At 41.3% G+C, this 27,404-nt stretch overlaps 2 protein-coding genes across 3 annotated transcripts; one reads left to right on the top strand and one right to left on the bottom strand.

The window, feature by feature from the left end:
- The first annotated feature begins 897 nt into the window (after positions 1-897).
- On the top strand, positions 898-8,563 carry pmch (pro-melanin-concentrating hormone). The gene is made up of 3 exons (XM_004548448.4): positions 898-4,753; positions 8,157-8,298; positions 8,404-8,563. The coding sequence occupies exons 1-3, from the start codon at positions 4,523-4,525 to the stop codon at positions 8,451-8,453; spliced, it is 423 nt and encodes a 140-aa protein (XP_004548505.1). The 5' UTR covers positions 898-4,522; the 3' UTR covers positions 8,454-8,563.
- Positions 8,529-27,399, bottom strand: parpbp (PARP1 binding protein). 2 transcript variants are annotated; one of them, XM_004548446.4, is made up of 11 exons: positions 27,245-27,399; positions 25,543-25,698; positions 22,101-22,337; positions 21,872-21,976; positions 19,916-20,086; positions 19,645-19,799; positions 16,974-17,157; positions 16,641-16,822; positions 15,427-15,508; positions 9,924-10,107; positions 8,529-9,353 (listed from the first exon to the last, which is right to left on the bottom strand). In XM_004548446.4, the coding sequence occupies exons 2-11, from the start codon at positions 25,690-25,692 to the stop codon at positions 9,040-9,042; spliced, it is 1,764 nt and encodes a 587-aa protein (XP_004548503.2). In that variant the 5' UTR covers positions 25,693-25,698; positions 27,245-27,399; the 3' UTR covers positions 8,529-9,039. The 2 variants fall into 2 exon arrangements, with proteins under 2 accessions (XP_004548503.2, XP_076732156.1); XM_076876041.1 differs by lacking the exon at positions 27,245-27,399 and adding an exon at positions 26,889-26,966.
- Between the last annotated feature and the right edge of the window lie 5 nt (positions 27,400-27,404).

Below are 27,404 nucleotides of genomic sequence, written 5' to 3'. Positions count from 1 at the left end.
TCGGCAAGTGCCAGGGGAGCTGACAGAGCCCAGAGGCTCATGAATCAGGTGGACTTGCTTTGAATTCCCAGTCCATCCCCTGTCCATGAATGCACCCTCTATAAGAATAAATATGGGAAAAGGGAGGGATACATTATCAGAAAGAAAGAGCGGGAAAGGTTACAACAACAGAGCACGAAGCTCACAAGTTCAGTTGTGCTTCTGCTGGAACGGCCGTGCCCCTGTGGACAAGTTCAGTCCTTCAGTAGAAGTCCTCGCCCTCCAACAATAATACTTACAAAATAAAGGCTGACCGCTCCAAGTAAAATCACTTCAGCTGAGTTCAATCGCTATTATTCATGTCCTGGTTCTCCATTCCCTGCTCCACGGCTCCTGTGATATTAATAAGGTAAGCCCTTTGAGCTGAGAAGAAGCCTACCAGGCGTTATGTCAACATTTTTGCTTGCCTCCGCCTTTATTGTCAGCTGATGGTCAGCACCTTGGTGTGAGAGCTCGTGATCAAACGGCCTGGAGGCTTGATCACAGGGCTATTGCAGATCAAATTCTCCTTTAAACAAAAAGTTTGACAGGTCGCTTATTTGCGTTCTTGATGAGAGTTAGATGAGAAGACCCCACTAACACCTGACACTACTCTGATTAGTATGGTAAATACAAAGCTACCGCCAGCAGCTGGTTAGCTTAGCTTAGCATAAAGAGTGAAAACAGCTAACCCAGCTGTTTTCATTCTCACAAATGACCTATTTACACCTTAAAGTATGACATCAGCGTTTTGTCAATTTGGCCACTTGCCTTCTATCCGGTCGTTAAGTGATGACATGACGAATCCTACTTCCGGGCCTAAAGTAGCCTGTGTTTAATATGGCTTTTGTGTTGTTAACATGTTTAATGTTTTGTATTTTCTTCTATTTAATCTCAAAAAGCTCCTAAAACAGTCAGTGATCACTGTTGACCTCCCTCGGCTTTTATTACCGCTAATCATTTATTTAAGCTCAGTATTTAAAACCTTAGGATGTAACTACAGCCCAGCCCATGCAGCAGTATATGAATGACTAACCTCGTATTGTGGATGGATTATCTCAGTTGGTCTCCTGGCTGAAGTTTGGTCCTTTTACAGCATCCTGCCATGCGATTACATTTGTTCCTGACCACCGAGAACACTCATGTTAACTTTTATCGAGTGGAAAAAAGTTAGCTTGTTTATATTATGCTAACATAGCTGTGTCGCTAGCGGTCACGTAGCACATCATTATATACCAGCTAGCCAAACTTCAGTAAACCTACAAACGTCACTGCTGTTTAGTTTTCTGTCTTCATTTATGTTGGAAGTGATAACAGCTGTTTTAATTTGTTTCCAAAACCCCGCAGTCAGGACATGCTATATTGTATTTCGATAGAAGCTAGCGAGCTAACTTCCTGCTAACTTCTAACTCCGTTAAATGTCATAAATTCCGTTTTCGTGGATGCCTGGATGTTAAACACAATTGTTACACCTGGTAGAGCAGAACGCTGATCATTTTATTAAAGATGAAAGACTTTAGACAGTGTTTCAACTCTCAGTAATGCCATAGTGATCGTTTGATATATGGACCTGCAGCGGAGTTTAGGCCCAGACACGGCTAGTGACGTCAGACTTAACGACCGGATTGGCGTTTGAATGAACGGCAACAAGTGAAGCAAAGGATTCCTTTTCTTGGCCTTTTGTATAGCACTGTTCTTTCTTTATCATTCGGCTTACTTTTTATCATATTGTAGGAATGTATTTTAATACCTTGGCTCCTTTTTTACCCTGGAGAAAACCTAGCATTAATTAAAATAGGTTGAGTTGTTTCACCCACATAGGGGGACATCCAGGGCAGACACAGAACTCCATGGAGTTATATATCTTAAAAAAGTCTGGGATTTCCTTTGGGAACTACCAGAAGACTGGAAAATGTTGTTTGTCAAAAGGACACTACTTAGCCAGCTGTCACTACAGTACAGATAAGGTAAAGAAAATGGATGGATGGATGGATGGACTATTTACATGTACCATGATCTTTATAGGCAACAGTAACTGGCGGATTATAAAGCATGACCCAAAACACAACAGTTAATGATTTTTATGACTTTGGAAGAGTGAGTTTTTACTTCAAGAGTCCAAAGTGAGAGCAACAGGGTGGAACGACTGGAGGATGGACGAGCAGGTGGGTTTGAGAGGTGAGTACTTAACTAAGACTTTCCAAATGAGCCAGATCAGCATGAAAGAAAGAGGTAAGTGATACAGGCAGAAAGTGAACTCTTCAGCTTTTCAGGGGCAACTACGGAACAAGATATCAAAGACGTTAGCACAGGGGGGAACTTTGGAAATTACAGGAGCCATAGAGAAGCCTGAATGCTGCTCTACTATTGACAAAAATATGGCAGAGATCGGATGTTTTAGTTGGTCTTTAAGTTCAAGATAGGAGATGAGGAACAGGTCAAGGAATGGGCATGAACAGGAGACTCCATCTACAGGTTAAACCCATCCTTTACCTAAAGAGCTAAGTCAGTAAAAAGCATGGGGAAAATCCCCTGAACAGTACAGGACCATGACAACATTTTCAAACCACAGACTACTTTAACTATTTTAACTTTCTCTGATTTGTGTGAACATCAAAACCTTCTGAACACCATATTTTATACCACAACCACCATTTTTTGTTGGACCAAGGTTAAGGTCTTTGTTCGTAGGGGTGCCTCACATCTGTAATTTTGGTTTGCATCAACTGGAAACCTTGAAGGCAACAAGTAAACAATAAGGTGTGAAAGGACCCCTTTAGTGACTTCTACAATAATAATAATGGATTGGATTTATATAGCGCTTTTCAAGGCACCCAAAGCGCTTTACAATGCCACTATTCATTCACTCTCGCATTCACACACTGGTGGAGGCAAGCTACGGTTGTAGCCACAGCTGCCCTGGGGCAGACTGACAGAAGCGAGGCTGCCATATCACGCCATCGGCCCCTCTGGCCAACACCAGTAGGCGGTAAGTGAAGTGTCTTGCCCAAGGACACAACGACCAGGACAGAGAGCCCAGGGACCGAACCGGCGACCTTCCAGTTACAGATACGCTTCCCAACCCCCTGAGCCACGGTCGCAGAGAGCTGTTTGCATGCTTGCTCTGTCAAATGTCACCAAAATCAGAAGAATCAGTTTTCCAGAAGCCACATGCCTGCACAAGATTACATGGAAACCCAGCAAATAGTTCTTGAGGCACTTGCAATCTTGATTTAAGAGGTGTACTCCCGATTCCCAGAACTACTGGAAAAGCATTGATTAAAAAACCCGTCTTCAAGCAAAACAATCAGATTGGGGTGGGTTTTTTTTTTTTAAATATAGCTTCAAAACAACCAATATAAACATTCTTTAAACAACAAAGAGAATTGCTTTCACTTGGCTGGTGATATAGAGGCAACAGAAGAAGAATGCTAACCCTAACCCAGGTTAACTAGGAGGCTTGAGCTCAACCTCTTTTAAGATAAACTTTCACTTGCCATTTAATTGGACTTTTTTGGTTAGATTAAGGAACATAAACTATGTGGTTTGCCTAAAAATGTTCTCCTTTTAAATTGTAAGATAAAATGACCAACCTGGCTCAAAACCATGTAAAAGTGACCACATCAGAACACACTGTACTCGCACCAGTTAACGAGGCCACAAAAACATAACTTTAAATAAAACTTGTAATAAGAGCTTGCACAAGCAACCTGTGGGTTTAGTCTCCTTATAAATAAGATGAACCCCTCCTCCAGAATTTACAAAAGAGATATATTGTTAAATTTGTGACTTTTAGATAAGCTGACATGACTTTTGTTTTCATCAAACAGAATATGCTAGCCATTTCAGCCTATTTTCCGTCTTTGAGCCAAGTTCAACTAACAGACTTCTTCTATTCAAAGTCTTGGCAAGAAGGTATAATAGTGATTGGCGATACCAGACAAATAATCTAAGTAGGTGCCTTTTTACCTGAGTCTGGAGGCGACAGCACCTTGTTGATGGGGATCTTGTTAAGTCACTGATACCTCTGAAAGACTCCCTGTGTGAGTTGTGTTTCTTACTGCAGCAAGTCTCCATCTTATCACCTGCTGGGTTAATTTCAACATGCGGATTTTGAAGGGACAGATTTGAATCAGTTCCTACCCTTTGACCCTCTATGAGCCTTCTTTCCCCGAGTTCTTTAATGTGGTTAAAATTATAGCACACCATGTTTCCCCATCTTTAATAACCTTAATTCGCCAAATCTTTAAATGTACTAAATGAAGTTTGTCACCTTTTGCTTCCCTGTTAATGGACTTATACCACATCTCCTGTGACCTTTGATCTTATACGTTGATGTGTCCCTGTGGGAGACATGATGATGATTTTGTACATTAAACAATTGTGAGCTGGCAGCAAAATGCTCTCTCCCTCAATATATAAAGCAGCTTAAAGTCCAATCATACCAGTTGTTAAGGCAAGGCTCAACTGGCGAAAGTCTTAAGAAATAAACATTGTAGATACCATGATCTCTGTCTACTCTGTCTTCTTAACTCTGCTGCTTTTCACTGAGCTGAGCAGCCACTCAGTCACCGTAGCCATGCCTGCAACTAATGCAGAGGATGGTACAACAGAAGAAGACAGCCTGGGTTTGATACTGGGTGACGAGTCGATCTCTGAGCCCGCTGTGATCCCACCGGTGTTCAGGCAGCGCCGAATCAGGGATGAAGATGGGAACCCAACAATCATCATCTCGGTAAGTGTTGCAACTTTCATCATGCATTAACGTTATTCCTTTTTGTTGCGACTTTTTAGCCTTTATTGTTATCGCACAGTGGAGACAAGATCTCCCATTTCTTTTCCTTTTCCCCTGAACCCCAAATGGTGTGGGCGGATGGCTGCCCCTCCCAGAACCTGGTTCTACTGGAGGCTTCTTTCTGTATGAAAAGAGTGTTTTTCCTCCTCATTGTTGTCAACTGCTTGGCTTCAAAGGGGTTCGTTTGATTGTATTATTGTAGGGGTCTATGCCTTTGAATATAAAGTATATAATGCCTTGAAGGGATTTTGCACTATATAAACAAAATTGATTTAAACTGAAGAAAGAACATTTTTCTTACAGTAATATATTTGAATTGTACTCAATATACAATATATACAATAATTTTTACTACGCTGATCCTGATAATAATCAGGTGTCAGTCATTATGGTTATGTTATAAAGGATTCTGAATTGGTTGAAGGTCCAGTAACTCTTATTAAGAAGTATTAAAGTAGTTCTTTGTAGTACAAGTGTTGCTGGAACTTAAACCTGAGCAGATGTCCATGCGCCTTTGAAGTAACAAACTAATTTTACAGTGTGGGCCAAATACAGTCCAGTTTGATCTGAAGTGGGGGAGACCAGTGAAATTTCATATAGTTTTAACTACATGTTTTATGCCCGAGATACCTTAATTTAAGGAAAAGAAGTGCAATTTCAACTACACGTCTTAGTTTTTCTACATGGAAAATAAAAGCTGTTGTGGCAGCCTGACTCTTTGTGCTTGTATTGTAAAAAATAAATGTGTAAAATTACAGCAAAAGTTCTGGTAGCTAAAATTACCAGACTGTTCTGTAATTATAAAGGAGAAAGCGTTCATTAATTCTTGTAAAAAATATCCAGAAATTTTTATATTGGATTATGAAAAAACTTATATAAAACTATAACTGTGTAGGTAATTGTCAAGTACTTTGATGTAGAATAAAAGCCTGTACAGGTGGCCCTGTTGAATAAGAAATGCTTTAAAACTTAAAATCTTATCTCTCTCTCACTATATATATATATATATATATATATATATATATATATATATATATATATTATATATATATATATATATATATATATATATATATATATATATATATATATATATATATATATATTTATTTCTTGGCTGCTGCCTCAAAGCACACTGTGTGCTGTCTATCTTGCGTGCTGCACAATATCGTTTATTATTTAGTAACTACTGATATCTATGACTAGCTAGTTTATTGTGATGGTGCTTTTTTTTTTTTTTTATTATGTTGCTCTTTGTTGTTTGCTGTCTCCCCTGTTTTTTTTTGTTTTTCTTTCTCTCCATACAGGTGACCCAGGAGTTTTTTTTGTTTTTGTTTTTTTTTTCTCTCTTCCCCCCCTTCTCACCGTCTCTTCTCCCCTTTGGTTTTCTTTCTTCCTCTCCCCCTCTTTCTTTCATTCTTTCCCCCTGTCCTATTAAAAAAAAAAAAAAGTTTGACACCCCTGCTTCCACACTGTTCCCATAAAGGATTCTAATTTTCCCAAAAGTCCCCACAAAACAAAGGAGCTTGTAACAAAAACACACTCTTCCTGGAATGTAATTACTAATATTGCAAAATCAGTGTTGTTTTATGTTCATCTGAGACAGTATTTCTGAGTGAATCTATGGACAAGAGACTGATATATGCTGATTTTTGGTTTGGAAATAATGAATTGATATTTTCTTCTCTTTGTAAGGTGACCTTGGGTATTAGAAAGGCGCCCTCAAATATAACGTACTATTATTATTATTAGGTATAGTTCATTTTTATTCTTGAAGTTGACTAGAGTTGCTCACAGTTCAAAATACTGCTTAAAAAGCTGTGCACGTGAGGCTATATCCACACAAGGGAATAGCTCCTTTGAAATGAAAATGAAAAATATTACCTCAAGGTCTGTCAAGAATATGGAAAAGCAAGAGGTAGGCATATAACACTAACCGAGAAGAAAAGTTGGCCAGTCAAAAGTCAATAAATAACAATGCACTACACTGTCTGACATTAGAAAAGGAGGTAAAGTTCCACACCATTGATGTTGCAAGAAAAAAATCTAAATTTTCGTTGTTGACAAAAGGCCAAAATACCCATGTACATACTACGTACATCCATTGCAGCCCTTTTCCCCAACTGTTTAAGCTAGCTTTCTTTTGATTGCTGCCCCTCATTTTTATTTTATTTTATTTTTTTACAAACACCCACAGAAAATATGGAAAAAACAATTAAAGGTCCACTTTTCACAATACTAAAAGGCTATTTAACCAAAGACCAACCCTGCTTCGAATCCCCACCTAAACATAGTCTTACACTCTCCTGAACAGGGATGTCAAGCTCACTTGACATTGGGGGCCACATACCGAGCCCACTTTGATATAAAGTAGAGTGGACCTGTGAAACTGTGCTAAATGTGCAAAATGACAAAAAAAAAGTTATGGAAGTTCATTGCACAGACTGTCCTGTAAATAGAAAATATAACGTTTTCATTCATTCACAGTGGGCTGGATATATTCTGGCGCCCAGGCCTTATGTTTGACACCCCTAGGGTAAGCACTATAATTAGTGCTTAAAGAAAATTATAACCAGCGATTTTGATTCTTTTTTGGATCAAATTAACTTAACAGCAAACTATCCACTGTCATTCAGCCTAACACTGTTCTGCCAGTGACGGTCATGCCTCATAAATCTTCATTGTATGAGATTTTTTTTCATAACAACCTCAGCTAACCATAGTTCAACAACAAAGAGCACATTATCTCCATCCTGTGACTGAATACTTGACCCCTTTCAATTGGCCACCGTCCTCGCTTCTACTGTTAAGTCAATACTTCACATAAATCTATAAAAATATTTTACGGCAACGCTGGAAAACTGGGAAATACTATTAAGCGAAAAGGTCAAATGATCACAAGCCTATAAAGATTTATTGGACTCTCAGTGGGAAGAATGACGATATATCAGTGTTTCCCCCAAATGTTTAGCTGCGATGTGTAAAAGGTTTATCTGCAGACTGCGTCTTGTGTGTTATGAACAGGGTGGTTATCTCTGTGGTAATGGGAAACAGGCAGCCATGATGGAGACAAAGACATCTGGGCGAACCGGAGCTGTGGAAGAAAACGGGCCACTGTGATATAGTAAAAAATGAGGGAACACATTTCTTCCATTTGGGGTTCTTGTGGCTTGGATCAGCTGGTAAAAGCAGATCCAACACCTGTACTACAAGTAAAAAGGATAATCTTTAAAAGCTGTTCCTGCAACCTGACCATCCAGAGTTCACATCCTACAGTACGGGAATGTGTGTGTGTGGGCTCCGGGTGTCACATGTAATCACTGATCAATATGATGTTTTTCAGGATGCAAGGCTGAAAGGGCACAGTGTTCGAGGGCTGAACCCGGCCTTCACTCGGAGCCTTCCTCTCCTCGCAGATCGAAGCCTGAGCCACACTCCTGCCGAGTACAGCGTGAAGATAGATCGCAGAGATACCGACCTTGACGGTAAGCACATGGAAAACCAGCATTTCTTGGAAAATAAACTTTAAAAAAAAAAAAAAAAAGTCATATAAACTCAACTGCTCTATGTGGTTTCCTTTCCTAACCTAGTGCTGCGATGTATGATTGGAAGAGTGTACCGGCCCTGCTGGGAAGCATGAGCGACGTCAATGAATGTTTCCTCCTGTCTGGTATAAGAAGATTAATTTACTTGTAGGAAATAAAGCAGACAAACATGGAAAACAAAATAAAAGTTTATTAACAATTGCAAGCTGTGTGTTTAAAGAGTGGATGTAAATGGTAGAATCTTGAAAATAATAAAGGTAAAATTTACATACTAGCAGTGACGATATACATTTTATTTCCAAGAAGGCGTTATTAGACTCATTTTAAAATTGATTAGTGATAAAGTGCAATGACCAGCTTGCTTTTCGCCTAACAATGTTGGACATTTTAGTGACATTTTCAGAAAGAGTTAAATAACACTGTTGTGCACATTTCATACGAAGCCTCAGTGTAGCTTAGCATAAAAATATTTAACTCTTAACAGCAATCACTAAGTCACTAAAGATCACGTGATATTTTACCGTGTGTGTATATATAAAATACTCGAGGTTAAACAAGATGACAAATGATTCTAAATGGCAGCCCAAGCTGTTGTATACTCGTAGTACACAAGCTTCAGCTGCTTCATATAAATATCTGATAGAAAAGTCCTTATTGTGTCATCGTTAGTGCAAACACTGGTTAGACTCTGAAGAAACTGGTCAGCTTCCCTTGTCCAGCTATGAGCTTCTTCTTACTCAAGGCCTTGCTGCCATTTTTGCCAGGCATTTTGACTGATGTGCGAGTTGGCTGTTTCTTCTCCGGAGGCTCATTTTCAGATCCACCGTGTTGGTCCAGCTGCTTTCTCTTGTTACCCCTGCTTTGCATCTGAAAGCCAGTTCCCTTTCCATTAACCAGGCTTGCACCTTGTTTTGGGGCATTTCCACTTCTTTGCTCGAGAGCAGCCCCCCGCTGTATCTCACCCCGTGCCTTATTTGTACATTCAGAGGACTTGGCTGCAAATGTAAAAGAAAAACAAAAATGAAATAAATAATTAAAAAGCAAAAGTAAGTGTGACAAGTTGGTAGGGGGGGAAAGGGAAAAATGTTGTGACGAAATTGCTTACGTTAGCTGCTAGTTGAAGCAGGCTGTGTGTTTATTCTCTGAACCTGAATTTCAACATTTGTCATGTTAACCTGATGGAGCAGAGCCTGAATTCCCACGGAACAAAAAGCAGAAGGGGGAAATGGGCAAAAAGTCTGTACAAGACTGTGTGTGTGTGTGTTTTGTTTTTTTACGACAGATGTGGGGGTGAGGAGGTTTTATAGAATGGGAATTAATTTAACAGCAAGTTGTAAGTACCAGTCCCACAACTGGGACTGAGAAGGCTCCAAGGCCGGAGCTGAGAAGGTGAGCCTGGGCCTCGGTCCAGCTGTGTGCCGTCAGAGGAAACAGAAGTCTGTTCCAGCAGATAAAATGCAGCACGTCTTGTTCTGACATTTGACATGTTGCTGAGTACAAAAAAATAAAAGATGGTGGTGGGGTAGGGGGTGTAGCTTGTAAAGAAAAATAACATAAACTTTTACCTTTTGTTGAGTCTTCCACATCAGAGCTGCACCCATCATTCACAGATGTGGTGGTTTTAGCTTTGGGTGGGTGCACGCAAGTGGGAACCTGGCTAGTGCTCGGGAAGTCCAGCACACGGTTGAGAGGGAGCTCTTCGTCATTGTAAGTGCAGGCGAACTGGGATCGGATGACTCTCTCTCGGACCTGGAATAAATGCAAAACAACTGAAATCCAGCTGATATGGCGACTGGTGATCAGTATCAACAACTGAGGGCAGGTGGCCGAGATTTTTCTGGCTCTTTCTTTTGGCGTTTTGAAACAAAGACCCTTTTAAGTACTTTTCCACTCCTGCTCAGCCAGTTTCAGCAGCTGGATCTGCTAATTAGCACTGAAGTACACAAACTACTTTCTTTCCTTGCTCTGATATTGTAATTAAATGTATTATAGGCCAAACCTAAAAGGGAACATGCATATCTGCACTAAAATTCGTGGAAATCCAACCAACGGCAGTCAAGACATTTCACAGAAAGCACAACTTCTGTGGTGTTAAATCAGAAGAATTTTTGGCACATCTCAAAAAGGTTTTCTCTGGAGCTAAAGGAAAATTACCAGCGCTGCAATAAAGTTTTATTTTTTTAAACCACTTTTGTTGAGTGGGGTTTCATGTACTCAAGTGTAATAGACTTTTCTTTTTATCATCAAGAAAATGCGTCAATTTCTGTCAAATAAGGTACCACAAAACAGTCATGCTTACGTCTGAAGTAGCCCCGAAAAACGTGACTCAGAGCCAGAAAAAACACAATGTGTGAAAAGTATGGGGATCACTAAAGTCATTAGCATCAATTACCATTATTAGGTCATTGTAATCCATCCAATAGTTGCTCAGATCTTTCAATAACAAAAACAATAAAAGGGTATGGTTTTTAATTAGGGGATAAGATTCCTGGCTTTTAAAGCATGTTTTATGTTGGGTTTTTTTGAACAACTAAAAGTTTAATATGTTGCTGAAATCCCAGAAATGAGAAAGATGAGATTTTCTTTTCTAGCCAACTGATATACTGTGCATTGCTCCTATCAATTACCACATCCTTTAAAAAACAAAAAAACAAAACAAAAAACCCAACAGCCAAGTTTCTATAACAAAGTGAATGATATTGAAGCCTACAATCCCAGCCCAGGGGCACACACAGATCCACAGCTTTTCATCCACTGTTTGATGTACGCCTGCTTGGGATTATCACAATCCAGGGATTTCACCCTTCAGGCCAATGGGCCACAGTAAGGAGAAGAAATGTGAGAGAGCAAAGCTTGGTGGGTCCGCGGAGCACAAAGGGGATCAAAGCCTTTGTGCTTCTCAAAAGAACTTCTTTAAAGAGGACCTAAAACAACAGAAACCCCAGCACCGAGGTACACTTCAGTAACGGAGCTACTGGTTGCATGCTAATAAAACCTAAAGAAGATGGAAGGGGATGGAAGAGCTGCACGGCCAAACTATGACCCACAGAGAACAACTAATCCAATTACAACAGGTGGAAGCCTGACATGGCACCTTGTGGTCACATAGCCCTCATTCCTCCGTACACAACTGTCCTGAAATAACCTACGTCTGACCCGACAACTGACCGAGACATTCCTGATAGCATTTTAAAAAGCAGGTGCAAGCCATTTCTGCAGCTTTGTGTTCTGACATCTGCTTTTGTAGAAGTGAGAACAAAGCAGTAGCAGGTGCAGCGGAACCAGAGCTATATATAAAATAAAATGAATATATAGCTAAAGGTGAATGCACCTCATTTGAACATCGTTACTTGTGTCACAGAGGAAGCAGGAGTTTTTCTCGTGTTTTTCAATGTTTTGATCATCTGTGGTAATAGTGGAAGGAAGAAAGAGGAGGAAAAGAAAAGAAAAAGACCTGGAAACAACCCAAAAGCAGAAACTAAATCTGTCCATCTCTGTGTGTGCCGGTTGACGTCAGTGCATGATGAAACCGCTGGAGAAGTCTAGGATAAAGTCATTTAGCAGACAACAGGAAACAATAACCTTTCAAGTTTCCCTTGCTAGTCGAGTTACGCGACTGATATGGCATCTTCAAAGTGAAATTGATGCAGAAAGCTTCCGCTCACCGAGTTCAGGAAGCGGTGAGCTGCCCAGGGACCATTACAGCGCACTCAAACAGGAAGGCAGCCAGATTGTGGGGAGCTAAAATGACATCTGGTAGCACAATCAAATAAAGGAGCTATTTCACAAAATGTGTCTAGCATACATCTTCTAATAAGTGCTTCACACTTCATGTTTGCTTAAAGGATAATAGCTTGCAATCTAGAGCTGGGTGATGCAGCAGCACTACCCTAAAAATACCTCTTACCACCACAAGAAAAATAAAATGGCATTACCGGTATATTCTGAGAAATAAGTTGTCTTTTTTTTGTTGCTACAATTAATTTTCAGTTTCAGAAAATAGCATATCTTAGCAATTTGATCCAAGTATTACATTTCATTCAGTGTAACTCATAACAACAGTCACACTCTTTACCCTTAAAATATAAAGCAATATTTTAAGGGAAAGACAATAATACAAACAAAACAGAAAACCACCAACAATCTTGATTCCCTATGAGCAAGCACTTTGGCCACAGTGGGAAGGAAAAACTCCCTTTTGACAGGAAGAAACCTCAGGCAGAATCAGGCTCATGGAGGTGCAGCCCTAATTGAGACCAGAAAGAAGGACAAACAACACACTAGAATTTAAGATGTAAAGTGTCCTATCTCTAAGGGAGAGACCAGCTCATTTCTGCCGCTTGTATCCACAATCTCGTTCTTTCAGTCACTACCCACAGCTCGTGGCCATAGGTGAGGGTAGGGACGTAGATCGACCGGTAAATTGAGAGCTTTGCTTTTACACTCAGCTCTCTCTTCACCAAGACAGACTGGTGCAGCATCTGCATCTCTCATCACTGGCGAACAAGACCTCGAGATACTTGAACTCCTCTACTTGGGGCAGGAACTCATCCCTGACCCGGAGTGGGCAATCCACCCTTTTCCGGTTGAGAACCATGGCCTCAGATTTGGAGGTGCTGATCCTCATTCTCGCTGCTTCACACTCGGCTGCGAACCGTTCCAGTGCGAGCTGGAGGCCATCACCCGATGAAGCCAACAGAACCACATCATCCACGAAAAGCAGAGATGAGATTCTAAGGCCACCGAAGTGAAAGCCCTCCGCCACTTGGCTGCACCTAGAAATCCTGTCCATAAAAATTACGAACAGAATCTGTGACAAAGGGCAGCCCTGGCGGAGCCCATCACCCACCGGGAATGAGTCCGACTTATTGCCGGCAATAATAATAATAATAATAATAATAATAATGGATTGGATTTATATAGCGCTTTTCAAGGCACCCAAAGCACTTTACAATGCTACTATTCATTCACACACTGGTGGAGGCAGCTACAGTTGTAGCCACAGCTGCCCTGGGGCAGACTGACAGAAGTGAGGCTGCCATATCGCGCCATCGGCCCCTCTGGCCAACGCCAGTAGGCGGTAGGTAAAGTGTCTTGCCCAAGGACACAACAATCAGGACAGAGAGCCCGGGGATCGAACTGGCGTGTGAACCAAGCTCTTGCAACAGTTGTATAGTGATCGAATGGCCCGTAGCAATGGGCCAGACACCCCATACTCCCGGCGCACCTCCCACAGGACACCCCGAGGGACACGGTCGAATGCCTTCTCCAAGTCCACAAAACACATTTAGACTGGTTGGGCAAACTCCCATGCACCCTCAAGTATCCTTAAGAGGATAAAGAGCTGGTCCAGTGTTCCGCGAATCAGGACGAAAACCGCATTGTTCCTCCTGTATCCGAGGTTCGACTAGCAGACGAACTCTCCTTTCCAGCACCCTGGCATAGACGTTCCCAGGGAGGCTGAGGAGTGTGATCCCCCTGTAGTTGGAACACACCCTCCGGTCCCCCTTCTTAAAGATGGGGACCACCACCCCGGTCTGCCAGTCCACAGGTACTGCCCCTGATCTCCACGCAGCATTGTAGAGCCGTGTCAACCAGAACAGCCCTACAACGTCCAGAGCCTTCAGGAACTCTGGGCGGACCTCATCCACACCAGGGGCTCTGCCACCAAGGAGTTGTTTAACTGCCTTACTGACCTCGCCCCCGGAAATTGGCGGGTCATTCCCCTCATCCCCAGACTCTGCTTCCTCCTCGGAAGACGTGTCAGTGGGATTAAGGAAGTCCTCGAAGTATTCCTTCCACCACCTGACAATTTTCTCAGTCGAAGTCAGCAGCGCTCCGCCAGCACTATACACAGTGCAGGTAGAGCACCGCTTTCCCCTCCTGAGACGCCTGACAGTTTGCCAGAATCTCTTCGAGGCAGTCCGAAAGTCTTTTTCCATGGCCTCTCCGAACTCCTCCCACACCCGAGTTTTTGCTTCAGCCACTGTCCGAGCTGCATTCCGCTTGGCCTGTCGGTACCTGTCAGCTGCCTCCGAAGTCCCACAGGCTAACCAAGCCCGATAGGACTCCTTCTTGAGCCTGGTGGCTCCCTTCACCTCTGGTGTCCACCATTTGGTTCGGGGGTTACCACCATGACACACACCAACCACCTTGCGGCCGCAGCTCAATGCAGCAGCTTCGGCAATGGAGATGCTGAACATGGTCCATTCAGACTCAATGTCCCCACTCTGCCTCGGAATGCAATGAAGCTCTGCCGGAGGTGTGCGTTGAAGATCTCATGGACTGGGGCCTCTGCTAGACGTTCCCAGCACACCGTCACTACGCGTTTAGGTGCACCGGGTCTGTCCAGCGTCCTCCCCCACCACCTGATCCAACTTACAGGACTTAAAGGATCTGTAGTTAACAGCTAACGTACAACATCTTGCCATCCATGCTAGATACCAGAGCACACCTTCAGGAGTCTAGTGGAGTCCATACCTTGACAGTTCAGGGCCGTTTTGGCAGCAAAAAGGGGCCAACGCGATATTAGGCAGGTGGTCATAATGTAATGCTTGTGTGACTGAAGCGAGTGAACCAGAGAAACGTTTAACGTAAACACTCAAATTCGACTCTTATCGCCATAAAAGACTTCAGATGGGACATTCTGTGGGACAACTGCCCTTTGCCAAAGTCTCTAAACACTTTCCTTGTGAATTTATGGTCTCACTGACCCGTTTCAGTTTATACGGGATAAAAATTTTTGTAAATTTTAGTGATGCTAGGTAGGTGCCAGAAAAGAGGATTTTCCAAGAAAACAGGCACTGTTAACAGGTTACTGGTTTGAATGCCCCATACATAACTTTTTCAGCACGCTCGAACCAACACTAAGAGCTAAAACCCAGCTGTGCAAACGGGAAGAGTGGAAGTCAGTTAAGATGAGAGCTTCAGCTAAGCAAATAAATAATATAAAACCAGGAAGAAATTACAGGATATAAAGACATTATTTTCAATGTTTGGACATCTGATTCAGTTTGGAGAGGTTCATATTTAGGATTTGGGGCTCTTGGACAAAGGGGCCCACGTTACCTTGGGTTTGAGCAGGTCTAGTCGGCTCTGGACTCTGTTCTTTAGGGGTTCTGGAGAACATCCAGTAGACACTTCAGGGGATCTGAGGAGAGAGAGCCACAGCGAGAAGCAAAGAAAATTTTTCAATAAATTAAAAAAGCTACAAGCTTACATGGCCACAGTAACCGAGAAATCTGCCTGCTATTTCTTCAAACAACGTTCTCCCTTTAAAACTCTCACCATGTAAAGATGTTTTCACTAGCATTAGCCGTACAGTGTCACCCGCCCCTGTAGCCACAAACACAACCAGTGGCTGTATTATTTTTATTTCAGAGCAGATAAATTGTTCCATTGTGATGTGGGAGGATTTTCCTCCATACGGTTTCAGAGGAAAGTCGCACAGATCCATGTTGGCCTATTTTATATTTCAGGGGGATTCCCACTCTCACTGAACCCTGTGGTAGTGAAAAAAGTCTTTACTGGTTTCAGACTCAGATTCAGAGTTTACTGCAACAAACTAATCACAAATATAATTATTCTCTCCTTTGGCATTATTGTGTCACTGACAAAGAACTGAGGAAAAAGAACTCAAGTGATGGTATTGCTTTGGAAAGAAACTCACATATTTGGACTCTTGGGATCAATAACCCATACAAAATATTATAAGAAGACCAGCAACATCTTTCAAGAACTTGCCCATCATATTAAGGCAGACAGTAAACTACAAGCTCATTTAACTCGAATTAATCCGACGAGGCTGTGAACACGATGAAGTTCCAGTTTAACATAGAAAAATTAATAAATACAAAGTAGTGATTTTGCTCCATTACAGTGTTATATAATGTAAGCGCTCTTTACTGTGTTTGCACATGGCACTGAAGGAAATGGTAACAGTCACTTCATGAAATTTGGGTACTGCACCACTAGAAATCTAATATTTGGATAAGACAATCAAATATTAAAAATTAAAACTAGATAAATTGATATTGTATTTTTGTTTCACTTCTTTAAAAGCAATTTTTTGGTTGACCTTAAAACCCACTATTAGTCAAACTCCCCTAAATTTACTTTTATTTTACTATTATAACCTTTCTTCTAGAGGTCATCACATAATGCAGTAAGTCAGGCCTGCTTTAATTCTTAATTTTGCCAAATGTAGCCTTAATATTTATTTTAACCAACTGAAAATGCAGATATCAGATTTTGAGTGAACTGCAGAATTAACAGGAACCAACCTGAACAGCGTGAGGACGCAGGTCCCCTCTGCTCCACCGAGGACGGGCTGATCCTCGGACAGCAGGTCGGCTTTGCTTTGACACGGAGGAGTCAGGGCTTCTTCATCCAGCAGCGCCATCAGCACCTTCACAGTGTCACGACCTCCGTATGCTGTAGCGTGATTGACTGCATACACTTTTGGCTGGGGGTGAAGACCAACATAACTACAGTCACAGCTCTGCCAGATGGTGAACAGACAGTGAAACATGAAGTGGGTTCAATGTATGGACTTGTGGCGAGAAGGAAAAGCCCAGAGTGGAGCCAGCTGGCTGAAAGCAGAGGTTATACATTACCCTTGCAGGACTTATCCCTGTCCCGCTTCCATTAGCAGACTGCTTCTGGATCTGGTGTAGCTGGCAGATCCTCTCCTTTAGCTCCTGTGCAGTCTCCTCAGCAGCAGCGTACACGGCATCTCCGCTGCTGCGACCCTTCACCAACACCGCCCTGATGGCGGTCACCAGCCTGGCTCCACATACACTGGGAAGTCAACAAAGTGACAAGGGAACAAGAAATGAGCTACAGGAAGAGAAGAAACGCTGAATAACTTTGGAAAGGAGCAGATTCTTTCTTATGCGGGACACACAGTGGTTTTCATCTGGATGGAGTAAACAGTCAAGAGTTCAGCCAACATTTGCCAGCATGAATAACGCTCTCGCAGAAAAGCCGGGGCTTTAGTCTGAATGTCTTTAAAAGATATACTGCTTCTTCACTTTCAATTAATTGGACACTGAATTTCAGGGCTCAGAGTAATTGTTTCAGCATTAACATCCAGTAGAGCTTTATTTCACTATAGCAGAGTTTTGCCAATGTTAACAGTTATAACAGTTACATGGTCACTGCACTCCGGTCTGATTTTCCTCTTTATGTCGCAGTTGGGAGGGGGGGGTGTTGATCCGTGTTTGTCTCCACAGTATGTCCAAAAATCATAGCAACATATCACTTATGTAAGTTTCAAACAGTCAAGTGCACCAAAATGTTTTGGTGGCGAGGCGGTGGTCCAAACCTGACCCGGCTCTGATGCGAGGGAGCGAGCGCGCCTCAGTAACAGAATCATTTGGGAAAACAGATGTTCGCTGAACAAGGGGCCCTGAACTCGCCACAGAAGGTGTTTGTATGAGGAAATACGGTACTCCACTGAGAGCGTAAAGGCACTGCCTGCTGAAAGACACGTTGGCCATGCTCATCAGCATCTCATCAGACGGGAGTTCTCAACGACCCGCGTGAACTGAGAACCCTCAGAAGAGCAGCGAGAGTTGAACACGGCACTGCACAAACATCATGTGTTGTTATGGCTCGAGCGAATCCGCCGTTGCTACTGGGACTGCTTACAAAAGGCTCCTTCTGCAGCTTCAGCTCAAAGCTCACATGATTGAACTGCTAAATTATTTGTGATAGCCACTTCTGTTGTGGTGCCAGATGCTTTGACATCTAAAATAATCTGTAACAGTATAGAGAGTGATCTGTGGAGCTCTAGGTTTGATGATAGTTCATCAAAGTGAGCGAAGCAAACACACGGGGAACAAGTTATTTAACAAAGATGGGCTTTGATGTAGCAAAGATGAACATGCTTTAGCAATCCAAATGTTATCATGCTTAGATGGGAGTCATTACAGGGATTTGGGAGGAAATAATAAGAAGCAGTGGGGGGACAGGTGGATTTTATGATCACAGGTGTGATTTCAGCACAGTCTGATCCGCCCTGCTACAAATATTCCCACCAGTGGTAGCAGCGCACTGCCAAATCCTTGAATTCACAAGAACTGAGTCAGCTCCTCCAGAAAGGAAGCGGGATTTAACCTGAACTGAAGTGGAGAAATTCAAAGAAAAATCCAATCCAATTATAAATCACAAGTTTCACTGTGCTTGACTTCAGCTGCCGCCAGGTGCTCAGCTTTTCTTGGAATCTCTGCATTCTCCTCATCAGCTTAGGATGACTCTGGATATGAAATACATGTGTGTGTACTATAAAAGCACAAGTTATTAAATACTGTAGAACAATTTGAAATTATTAGGTATTTATCTGAAACTGAAAACCTTTTCGGGGTTCCCTCAGGTCAATAAAAGTAAAGAAATCTGTTACTTATATTGCATGATTCAAACATTTTTAGTCATGCTTAAACATTAACACAGTAACACGCAACAGTATGTGTGTTACAGTAAACTAGGAAAAAATGACAGATTCTTTTACATGATTTTTAAGGTGTTCTAGAAATGATTACCTGAAAAAATAATTAAAGACAGCTTTTTGACAAAAAAAAAAACAACAACAACAAAAAAAAAAAACCCATTTACTTCAATGCCCACTTTGTACAAAAGATTTAGATTTCAAAAACATTTGTTGTTAATATGTTGATTAAGAAGACTATTAATTAACTGCTACTTACATAAAAATATACTATATATGTGTGAATGACATGAAGTGATATAGCTAGCCTCACAATGTAATTAACATTAAACTAAGCAGATGCTTATGCTAAGCTTACAAGCTGTAAACATAAAGTAGGAAACATAATTCATCTTGTGTGAGATGATAACCAATGTGTGATAATTTATAGGTTAAGAGGCACTAAAAACTATGTTATTCAGACTCCAGCGTTTTGATAAAGCTAGAGTAGCGTGTTCTGTTGGTATTTAGATATTATGTGAAACTAAGCGAAGCTGCTAGCTACAAGTTAAAAAAAAATTGAAAAAAAAGTTATATGGTTGAGAAAAAAAAAAAAAAAAAAGCGAACAATTTTGTTTTTTCTGTTGTTGAAAATCTAAGTGATGCCTGATGTATTTATAACTTCTATTGCAATTTGACTTCAATTCTTTAGAAAACAAAGAATTTCCAGTTCAGGTGATAGAGTGCATCTCAACTTCCCGACATTTACATTTAGTTCTGTCTCTACGGTGGAGGCGTATGTCAAACTAAGCAGCAAGACAGGGAGCAAGTGGAAGCCTGGATCAAACAGTTCTGTGTACCTTGGGTCGGGGATCTCCCCCAGTATTTCTTCCAGGTTGTCTACAAACTGGACAAAGTCAGACAGGCCTTTGACATGCTTTCTCAGTGGGTCAGATTCAGCTGGAGCATAGCCCTTCCCTCCAAGCTGGAGAGCCCTAACAAAAGACGTCACGGCCTGCAAAAAAAAAAAAAAAAAAAAAAAAAAGCAAAAGCATGAGAACGACCCAGATGTTGCACCAGAGAGGATTACTCTCATTTACTTGAGCACATAATGACTGGGGGTGTTCTTACCAAGAACAGAGAAGTGTTGCTGTTGTGCGCAGCATGCTTGATGTCAGTAAACGCCTGTCGTCCAAGAGTGCGACTGGGAACGTCGAGGATTAGCGCCATGGCAATGTCGTTCTTGGTGTTTACCAGCAAATTCAGATAGGAGCAGAAAACGCGTCTCACAGCCATTTTCACCTACAGACAAATAGAAAACACACAAGACCAAAGATTTTTACATTTTAATAAACTGTCAACGGTTCCCCAAAAACTCATGATGTAACTACACATTGTGTCAACCCTCCTCAAACAACTGTGATTAGCCAACTCAGTACCATTGTTTCCTCAAGTACATTTCCTGCAACTTCTACTTCAAATAGATTGGAAGGGTTTGGGTCAATTTGAAGAGAGAAAAATCAGCGCATTCTAGTGATTTGGTAGCAGAATTGAAAAGCAACAGAGGTACAGTAGGAACAAATATGACTACTGTTTCATATTATATTCATACTTTTCTCAATTGGTCAGAAGGGAGGTGTCCTTCTTGGCCACTGTATTTAAATATGGTGGTGGAAGACAGTGGCTGCACACCCGCTCCTATGCATTTATAATAGATTATAAGTGTAGTTTGTTGGAAGACATAACTACACAATGTATATTTATCCTTTCCTTTGAATTAAATAACCTCAAAAGGTTACTGACTGCTGGTGCCAAGGAGACTGGAAACAAGCCCGATCAATAAACCAGGCACCTAATAGATACAGTTAAACCTTCAGCTCCCTTGTTTCCCCAATTAGTGACCATACCAGATAGAGCCACATAGAGTTGTGTCTCCTCATTGTTTCAAACTGGGGATGTTCTAGGTGTAAGGTGACTGTGTTAATCACCACATCATAGATAGCAGCTAGGTATCATGTTTATAAATCTCTCCCCTGTCTTGACCTTACAATAGTTTAAGAAGAAAGGCTACAATTAACATTAAAAACTAAAGCTGAAAAAAACAAAACAAACAAACAAAAAAAACCTACCTGGAGGAAATATTTTAAACGCAAAATGAAATAAAACAAAAACTTATATTAGTACCTCAGTTTTTTTTATTTTTTTATTTTTATTGTTTTAAGACCAAACAAACCATCCATCAGTTATATTGTAAGGTGATAGACAGAAAATCCCAACAACCAGATGGTCTCCTATGAACATGATTTTGGCAACAACGAGGAGAAAGAACTCTCTTTCAACAGGAATAGACCACCTCCCATGACTAGTTTAGGGGTAAGGGTCTAGAGATATCACTGAAACAAAAATGTACGGATTTGATGGAGAGTTATCTGCTGTATTAGTTTGCCATTCTGCAGCCAAACAAAGCAGAGACTCCAGGAAGTTACTGGAACCAGACAAGACAGCGGAAAATTATTTTTATTTCCCTATTTATATTAAAACAGCAGATAATCTCTCCGTGTCTGTTTTTACTTCTGCTAAGCAAACCAGCAACAACATTTACTTCAGTAAAAACCTTCGGTCTGAAATGCCCAAACTGGAAAGTAGCTTTAGTTCCCGAGTAAAACGGCTACAAACAGCAGCTGGCATCGCTCCAGTAAAAAATTACATCAGCACAGCAAGCCTCCTCTCTAAAACCCCATAAATTTGCAAGAGGCAGAAGAGACCAGCAAAGAGACTGTGTTACAGAAGCTCCTGTGTCGTGTTTTAAACATCTGCCTGGTAATTGAATTCACATTGCACCCTTAAATCTGAGTGATGTGATATAGAGCTCCTGTCAATAAGAGCAGGATGGATTCCAGACAGAAATTACACTGAAGGCTGGGAAAGCAAAAGCATGGATTACTGCCTGCAGGAGAGAAGCATTTCATATTACTAAAACACAATATTCAAAGGCAGAAGGCAAAGTGGAAATAAAGGATTTCTTGTGGGAGTTTATGAAACAAGTTGCACCTTTCACTGAAGCAGAAAAAACACAGTTGGGCCTACCTGTGAGCTGCAGGACCTGCCTTTACCAGATGGGGTTGACGGGACTGAGGAAACTGGCAACTCTGGGACTTCCACGTTGCCCGATAGGAACTCAAACAGCTGGATCTTGGCAAAAGAATTTACAAAAGCAGAGAGAGAGAGGGGATAAACCGATTGGCCTTATCTCCAACTGTGTAGCCAGTGTGATCATCCACAATCAACATCATCAGCCTGATTTCAACCAGCTCACCAGGCTCACAGGCTCCTCTGGATCAGAGTCCACCAGCCTCAGCTGTTTGTACATGAAGAGGAGATCAATCAGGTCGATGGTGTTGGAGCGTTTCAGGAACGACTCGTATGCCTCCACAATGAGATCATAGTTCTCCAGGCGTGCAGGGCTGGGGGGCAGCAGGTGAAGTTTGTCTAACAATAAGTGTTTCCAGGCCATCAGGACATCACTCAGAGCCACTTTGAACTCTCCGCCATGCTGTCACAGGAAGAGAGAAAGCAGCATGTGCAATTACAAACAGCCTGGAAACAATCAGTTCAAAAGCAAAGAGACCTTCTGCAGCCGTCCAAAAATAAGCCATGAGTGGTCTCACCCGGAAACCTGCAGTAATGTCATCAGTTATAGACGTGATGACAGTCGGCCTGATGGTTCAATTGAACTATGCCGTGATGATGATGTGAAATGGGCTCACACAGCCTCGCTTTTACGACACCGGATAACAGACACACTGTATATTTTTCCTCCTTAATTCCATTTATTTTCCATTTTGCGAAAGAGGAAATTCATCAGTTGCTCGAAACTGCCGTTAGCCTCACCTTCAAAATTCAACTTTATCCTAAATGAGTCCAGAAACATTAACATTTAAAAAAAAAATGAGTATCCTCAGAGCGACTGAGAGTGAAGCGTGAAAGGCTGGGTTTACAACATGGTTGCTGTCACAGTACGTTTCAATTCAGTTTTAATTTTCCAGCACCAACTCACAATAAATCAACTCAAAGCTCTTTATATTGGCAAGTGTCAGAAACGTCCAAAAAGACGAGATTGCCCGTAAGCAAGCAAGCATTTGTGACAGTGGGAAGGAAGAACTCCCTTTTAACAGGAAGAAAACTCCAGCTGAGCCAGGCTAACACAGGGGCAGCCATCTGCCATGAATTGGGGAGGCAGAAAAAAAATTAAGAAAAAGAGAAGACAAAAGTTAATGCCATGCAGCAGAGTGCATCATGGGAAGTCCCACACAAGCCTGAGCCTACACCAGCTCAACTAACAACTGATTCAGGTTCACCTGATGCAGCCATAACCATGCTTTACCAAATCATTATCAAAAGTAAGAGTTTGAAGCCTATTCTTAAAACAGAGCCCGTCTCCTGAACCCAAACTGAGAACTGGTTCCATAGTGGAGGGGCCTGAAAGCTGAAGGCTCTGCATGAGATTGAAGGAATACAACACTCCAGTCTGGAAGTACTAAATAAATGAACTGTGTCTGTGAAGGTTCTCAGTCATCCAGGTCATCGTAGTCAAAGGAGCTTGCAAAGAAAAGCGTCTGGACTTCTTTAAGTTGCTTGAAGACGTTTCACCTCTCATCCGAGAAGCTTCTTCAGTTCTAAGGTCAAATGGTGGGGAGTCCCAGATTTAAACCTAGTGGGAGTGTCCCCCCACAGAGGGACAAAAGGACCCCCTGACTCACATCCTGGGCCATCTGACCTCAGGAATTCGTATGATAAGGTGGGGCCAGGTTTCACAATGAGCTCACCTGAAACCCTGGCTGATTGGGACCCACACCCAATTTCACACCTTGGCTCATCAGGGGGTCCTTTTGTCCCTCTGTGGGGGGGACACTCCCACTAGGTTTAAATCTGGGACTCTGCACCATTTGATCTTAGAACTGAAGAAGCTTCTCGGATGAGAGGTGAAATGTCTTCAAGCAACTTAAAGAAGTCCAGATGCTTTTCTTTGCAAGCTCCTTTGACAATAAATGAACTAATTTTTCAGCGTCAGTCTGAGACAGGATGTTTCTATTTTTAACAAATATTGTGCAGATTAAAGAAAACAGTCCTACATATTTGTTTAATATGTGCAGCGACGGATATATCCTGTTATAAAATGGCTCTAAGATTTCTCAGAGTGTTACTGGATAGCCTGACCCTTTTGTTAAATAAAGGGCCTAAAATGCAAGTTATTGGTTTACCATTAGACAAAGTTTGATAACTTCAGAAAACCTTGGGCTATCAGAATTGCTGCATTTCAGCTACTTTAACTTTACTTTTAGATGGATTTTTTTTTAATCTGTATATATAGGCATTTTTAAGCATAAAGGGACCAAACTACAGAGGAATAAAGCTGATCAGCCACAGCATGAAATTATGGGAAAGTGTAGTGGAAGCTCGATTAAGAATGGAGGTGATGATTTGCGAGTGGCAGTAGGGTCTCGTGCCAGGAAAGAGCACTTTGAAAGTCAGACGTAGACCCATTGAGACTTTGTGGATTTAGTCAAAGCATGTGGCGAGGGAGGAGGTGAGTTACTGCATGAGGAACTAAGTAGCAGGAAATGGCACACATGAGGGCAATGAGGTGGGATAGGTGGTTTCAAGGTAGAGGTGAGACTGCATCAAGGGTCATCTGTGTGACCTGTCCTTTATAGATATGAATCAGATCAGTAAAAGTATTTTAAAGTGTATGAATAAATGAATCAAGTCCAGAACCGTATTACTTAAAACTGAGTAACTTTGAGGTGGTGTTGCAGCATTTTAATAAACCTATTTTAAACTGCATTTTACATACAATCTTTTTTTGTAGTTTCTGTGTATTCCTTGTGGTCTAACAACAAAGCTGTGGAAGAAATCAAGATACATGTTGTGTATTATTTGTGCAAAAATGATGCAATCATGAAAAAAGCCCATCAGCTACGCAGTCTGAAAACCTTTCGACTGGTACTTTGGGTCAAAGCGTGACTTTTGTGGCTTGTGAAAATAAGGAGCAGGCTGATGGGAGATCTCATCTAGAGAAGAGGCATTCAAATCAGTAAGACTGAGAGTAAGTGCATGCAGGTGAAAGAAAAAGGAGCACAGCAGAGAACGAGTTGGTGAAGATGAATTTGAATATTTGTGGTCAACTGTTCAAAGCAGCAGCAGGGTGGAGGAGATGGATGAGAATATAAGGAGAAGGGTTAGAAGATGTCATGTGGCTTAGACAGTCACTCAGCTGGATGCAGCTGAGTTAAAGATGCTACGATTGTGATTGAGTGGGACTGTTAGGGAAGAGTGCAGAAAGGTGGGTTATTTAAGATCTCCATGTTTTCAATCATTATCCAACACCAGCCTCTTATGTTGCTCACAAAAATACACAAATTAATAAATAATAAGCACATAAAAATAAAGCTACTATTTGTGGTAGAGTGTAGAGGATGAATTCAGAAGTATGACAGCCTGAGGAGATAAACTGCTCTGACGCCTGGAAGTTCGGCAGCTGATACTCCTGTATCACTCGCCAGATGGCAGCCTGGCTTACAGGCTGTGCCTGGTGTTGTCTTTTCATATCCTTTGAGCTCTGCGCAAATTAGAGGATGCTGCTAAAGATGGAGCTGGCAGGCAGGGGGGAAACTGGAATGCCACAGATGAGGTTGATGGAGGTGGTGAGAGAGGACAGATACAAATAATCTGTGGTATTTTCAGGGTGTTAGGGTTACCTTTTTATTCACTTCTGCCATGGCCACCTGCAGCACCATAAGCATGCCATCAGCTCCATGAATGGTGGTCCTCTCAGACTGTAAGACCCGGTGACGCTCCCTCCTGAAGGTTTTCACCATCAGCTTGAGTTGGTCTCCTATACCCTCCATTATTCCCTTAAACAAAAGCAACAAAAAAATTCTATCGCACATTTAAATGCAACAAAGTTGACCAACGTGCTTCACAATTAAATAAGAACAAGAGAAAACATTAATAAATTTTTTTTTTTTAATATATCTATATCTCTATATATCTATATCTCTCTCTATATATATATATATATCTATATCTCTATATATCTATATCTCTATATATCTATCTCTATCTATATCTATATCTATATATCTCTATCTATATCTATATCTATATATATCTAGAGAGAGAGAGAGAGAGAGAGAGAGAGAGAGATATAAGATGAGGCAATGACAATGTATTAACATAAAAACAAAACATAAAACAAGCCTGATGTTAAACTGAACTTGATTTAAAAGCCAACATAAAAGATGTGTTTTAAGTGTGATTTGAAGGACTGTGTAGGTTCTGAAGTACGAATATCATATGGCAAGTGATGTGAAGTGGACTAAAATGCTGCTGCAATGGAGAGATGAGTGTTGACGACCCAAATAGAGAAAACTGCGGTAGTCCAGTTTAGAGGTGATGAAGGCATGAATAAATTTTTCTAGGTCTTTAGGAGGAAGATGATGCTTCGCAATTTCACGTAACTGATTAAAAACCGATTTCACAACTGTGGACACTTGCTTCTCTAATTTAAAAGAGCCATCTAAAAACATGCCGAGATTTCTTACAGTGTGGAAATGATGACAAGCAAGAGGACCAAGGGCATCAGTTATCCAAAAGGGCCATGACTTCCAAAAACAATAACTTCAGTCCTATTTCCATTTAGGGCGAGAAAATTGTGTTTTAACCACTCTTTAACATCATGTAGGCAGTTAAGCAGAAGGTGAAGGGGGACAGAGACATACAATTTCAAGGGGAAGTAAATTTGGATGTCATCAGTATAACAGTGAAAGGGAATGTGTATTTCCTGAAAATGGATCCCAAAGGTATCATGTATAAAAAAAAAAAAGCAGAGTTGGATCCAAAACAGACACAAAACAGACCCCGGTGGCACACCACAACAAATAGGGGGAGTATTTCCCAATAGCAACAGAAAAAGACCTCTCTTTAAAGATAAAACTGTGCCTTTAAGACCAACGACATGGTCAAGTCGGATAAAAAATAATGTTATGAATAACTGTGTCAAAGGCGGCAGTCAAATGTAAAGTGACTAAAGCAACAGAACAACCTTAGTCGACAGAGCTTCCTTGAAAAGGCGAGAAGGAAGAATATCTTGAGGGGAATTCGAAGGCCTTAAGTTACTGATTGCTTCCTTCAAGAAAGGAAAAAGTCACTGGCAAAAAAAAAAAGAAACCCTCAAAACCAATTTATACATATAGTTCTTTAAATACAGAAAGACATACCTGAAATTAATTTAAAGACTTAATTTTCATACAGGGTCTCAGTGGCATGTAACACCTTCGATAACTTGTAAGTATTTCACAGCAAAAATGTGTCCACATTTTACATCTACAACTACATACATATATACAACACAGCGTTTATTCACTTTACATTAAAAAAGACTGATTAAACAACGCAAACCTCTTAAATTGCTGCAGTCTTCCAAGAGCACACAGCCACGACACAAAGCAGCTGTTTTGAAATTTTAAATTGCCGATGACGTTGTTCCTTTTTGTCCAATCACCTCTCAGCAAATAGCGGGGGTGAGATTTTTCTTTTCGTAGAGATATTCAATTCTAAA

This window comes from Maylandia zebra, linkage group LG17, assembly GCF_041146795.1.
Source record: "Maylandia zebra isolate NMK-2024a linkage group LG17, Mzebra_GT3a, whole genome shotgun sequence".
In the NCBI taxonomy this organism is placed as follows: Eukaryota; Metazoa; Chordata; class Actinopteri; order Cichliformes; family Cichlidae; genus Maylandia; species Maylandia zebra.
The sequence above is the reverse complement of the archived record's forward strand: the minus strand, read 5'-3'. Positions and strand labels throughout refer to the sequence as shown.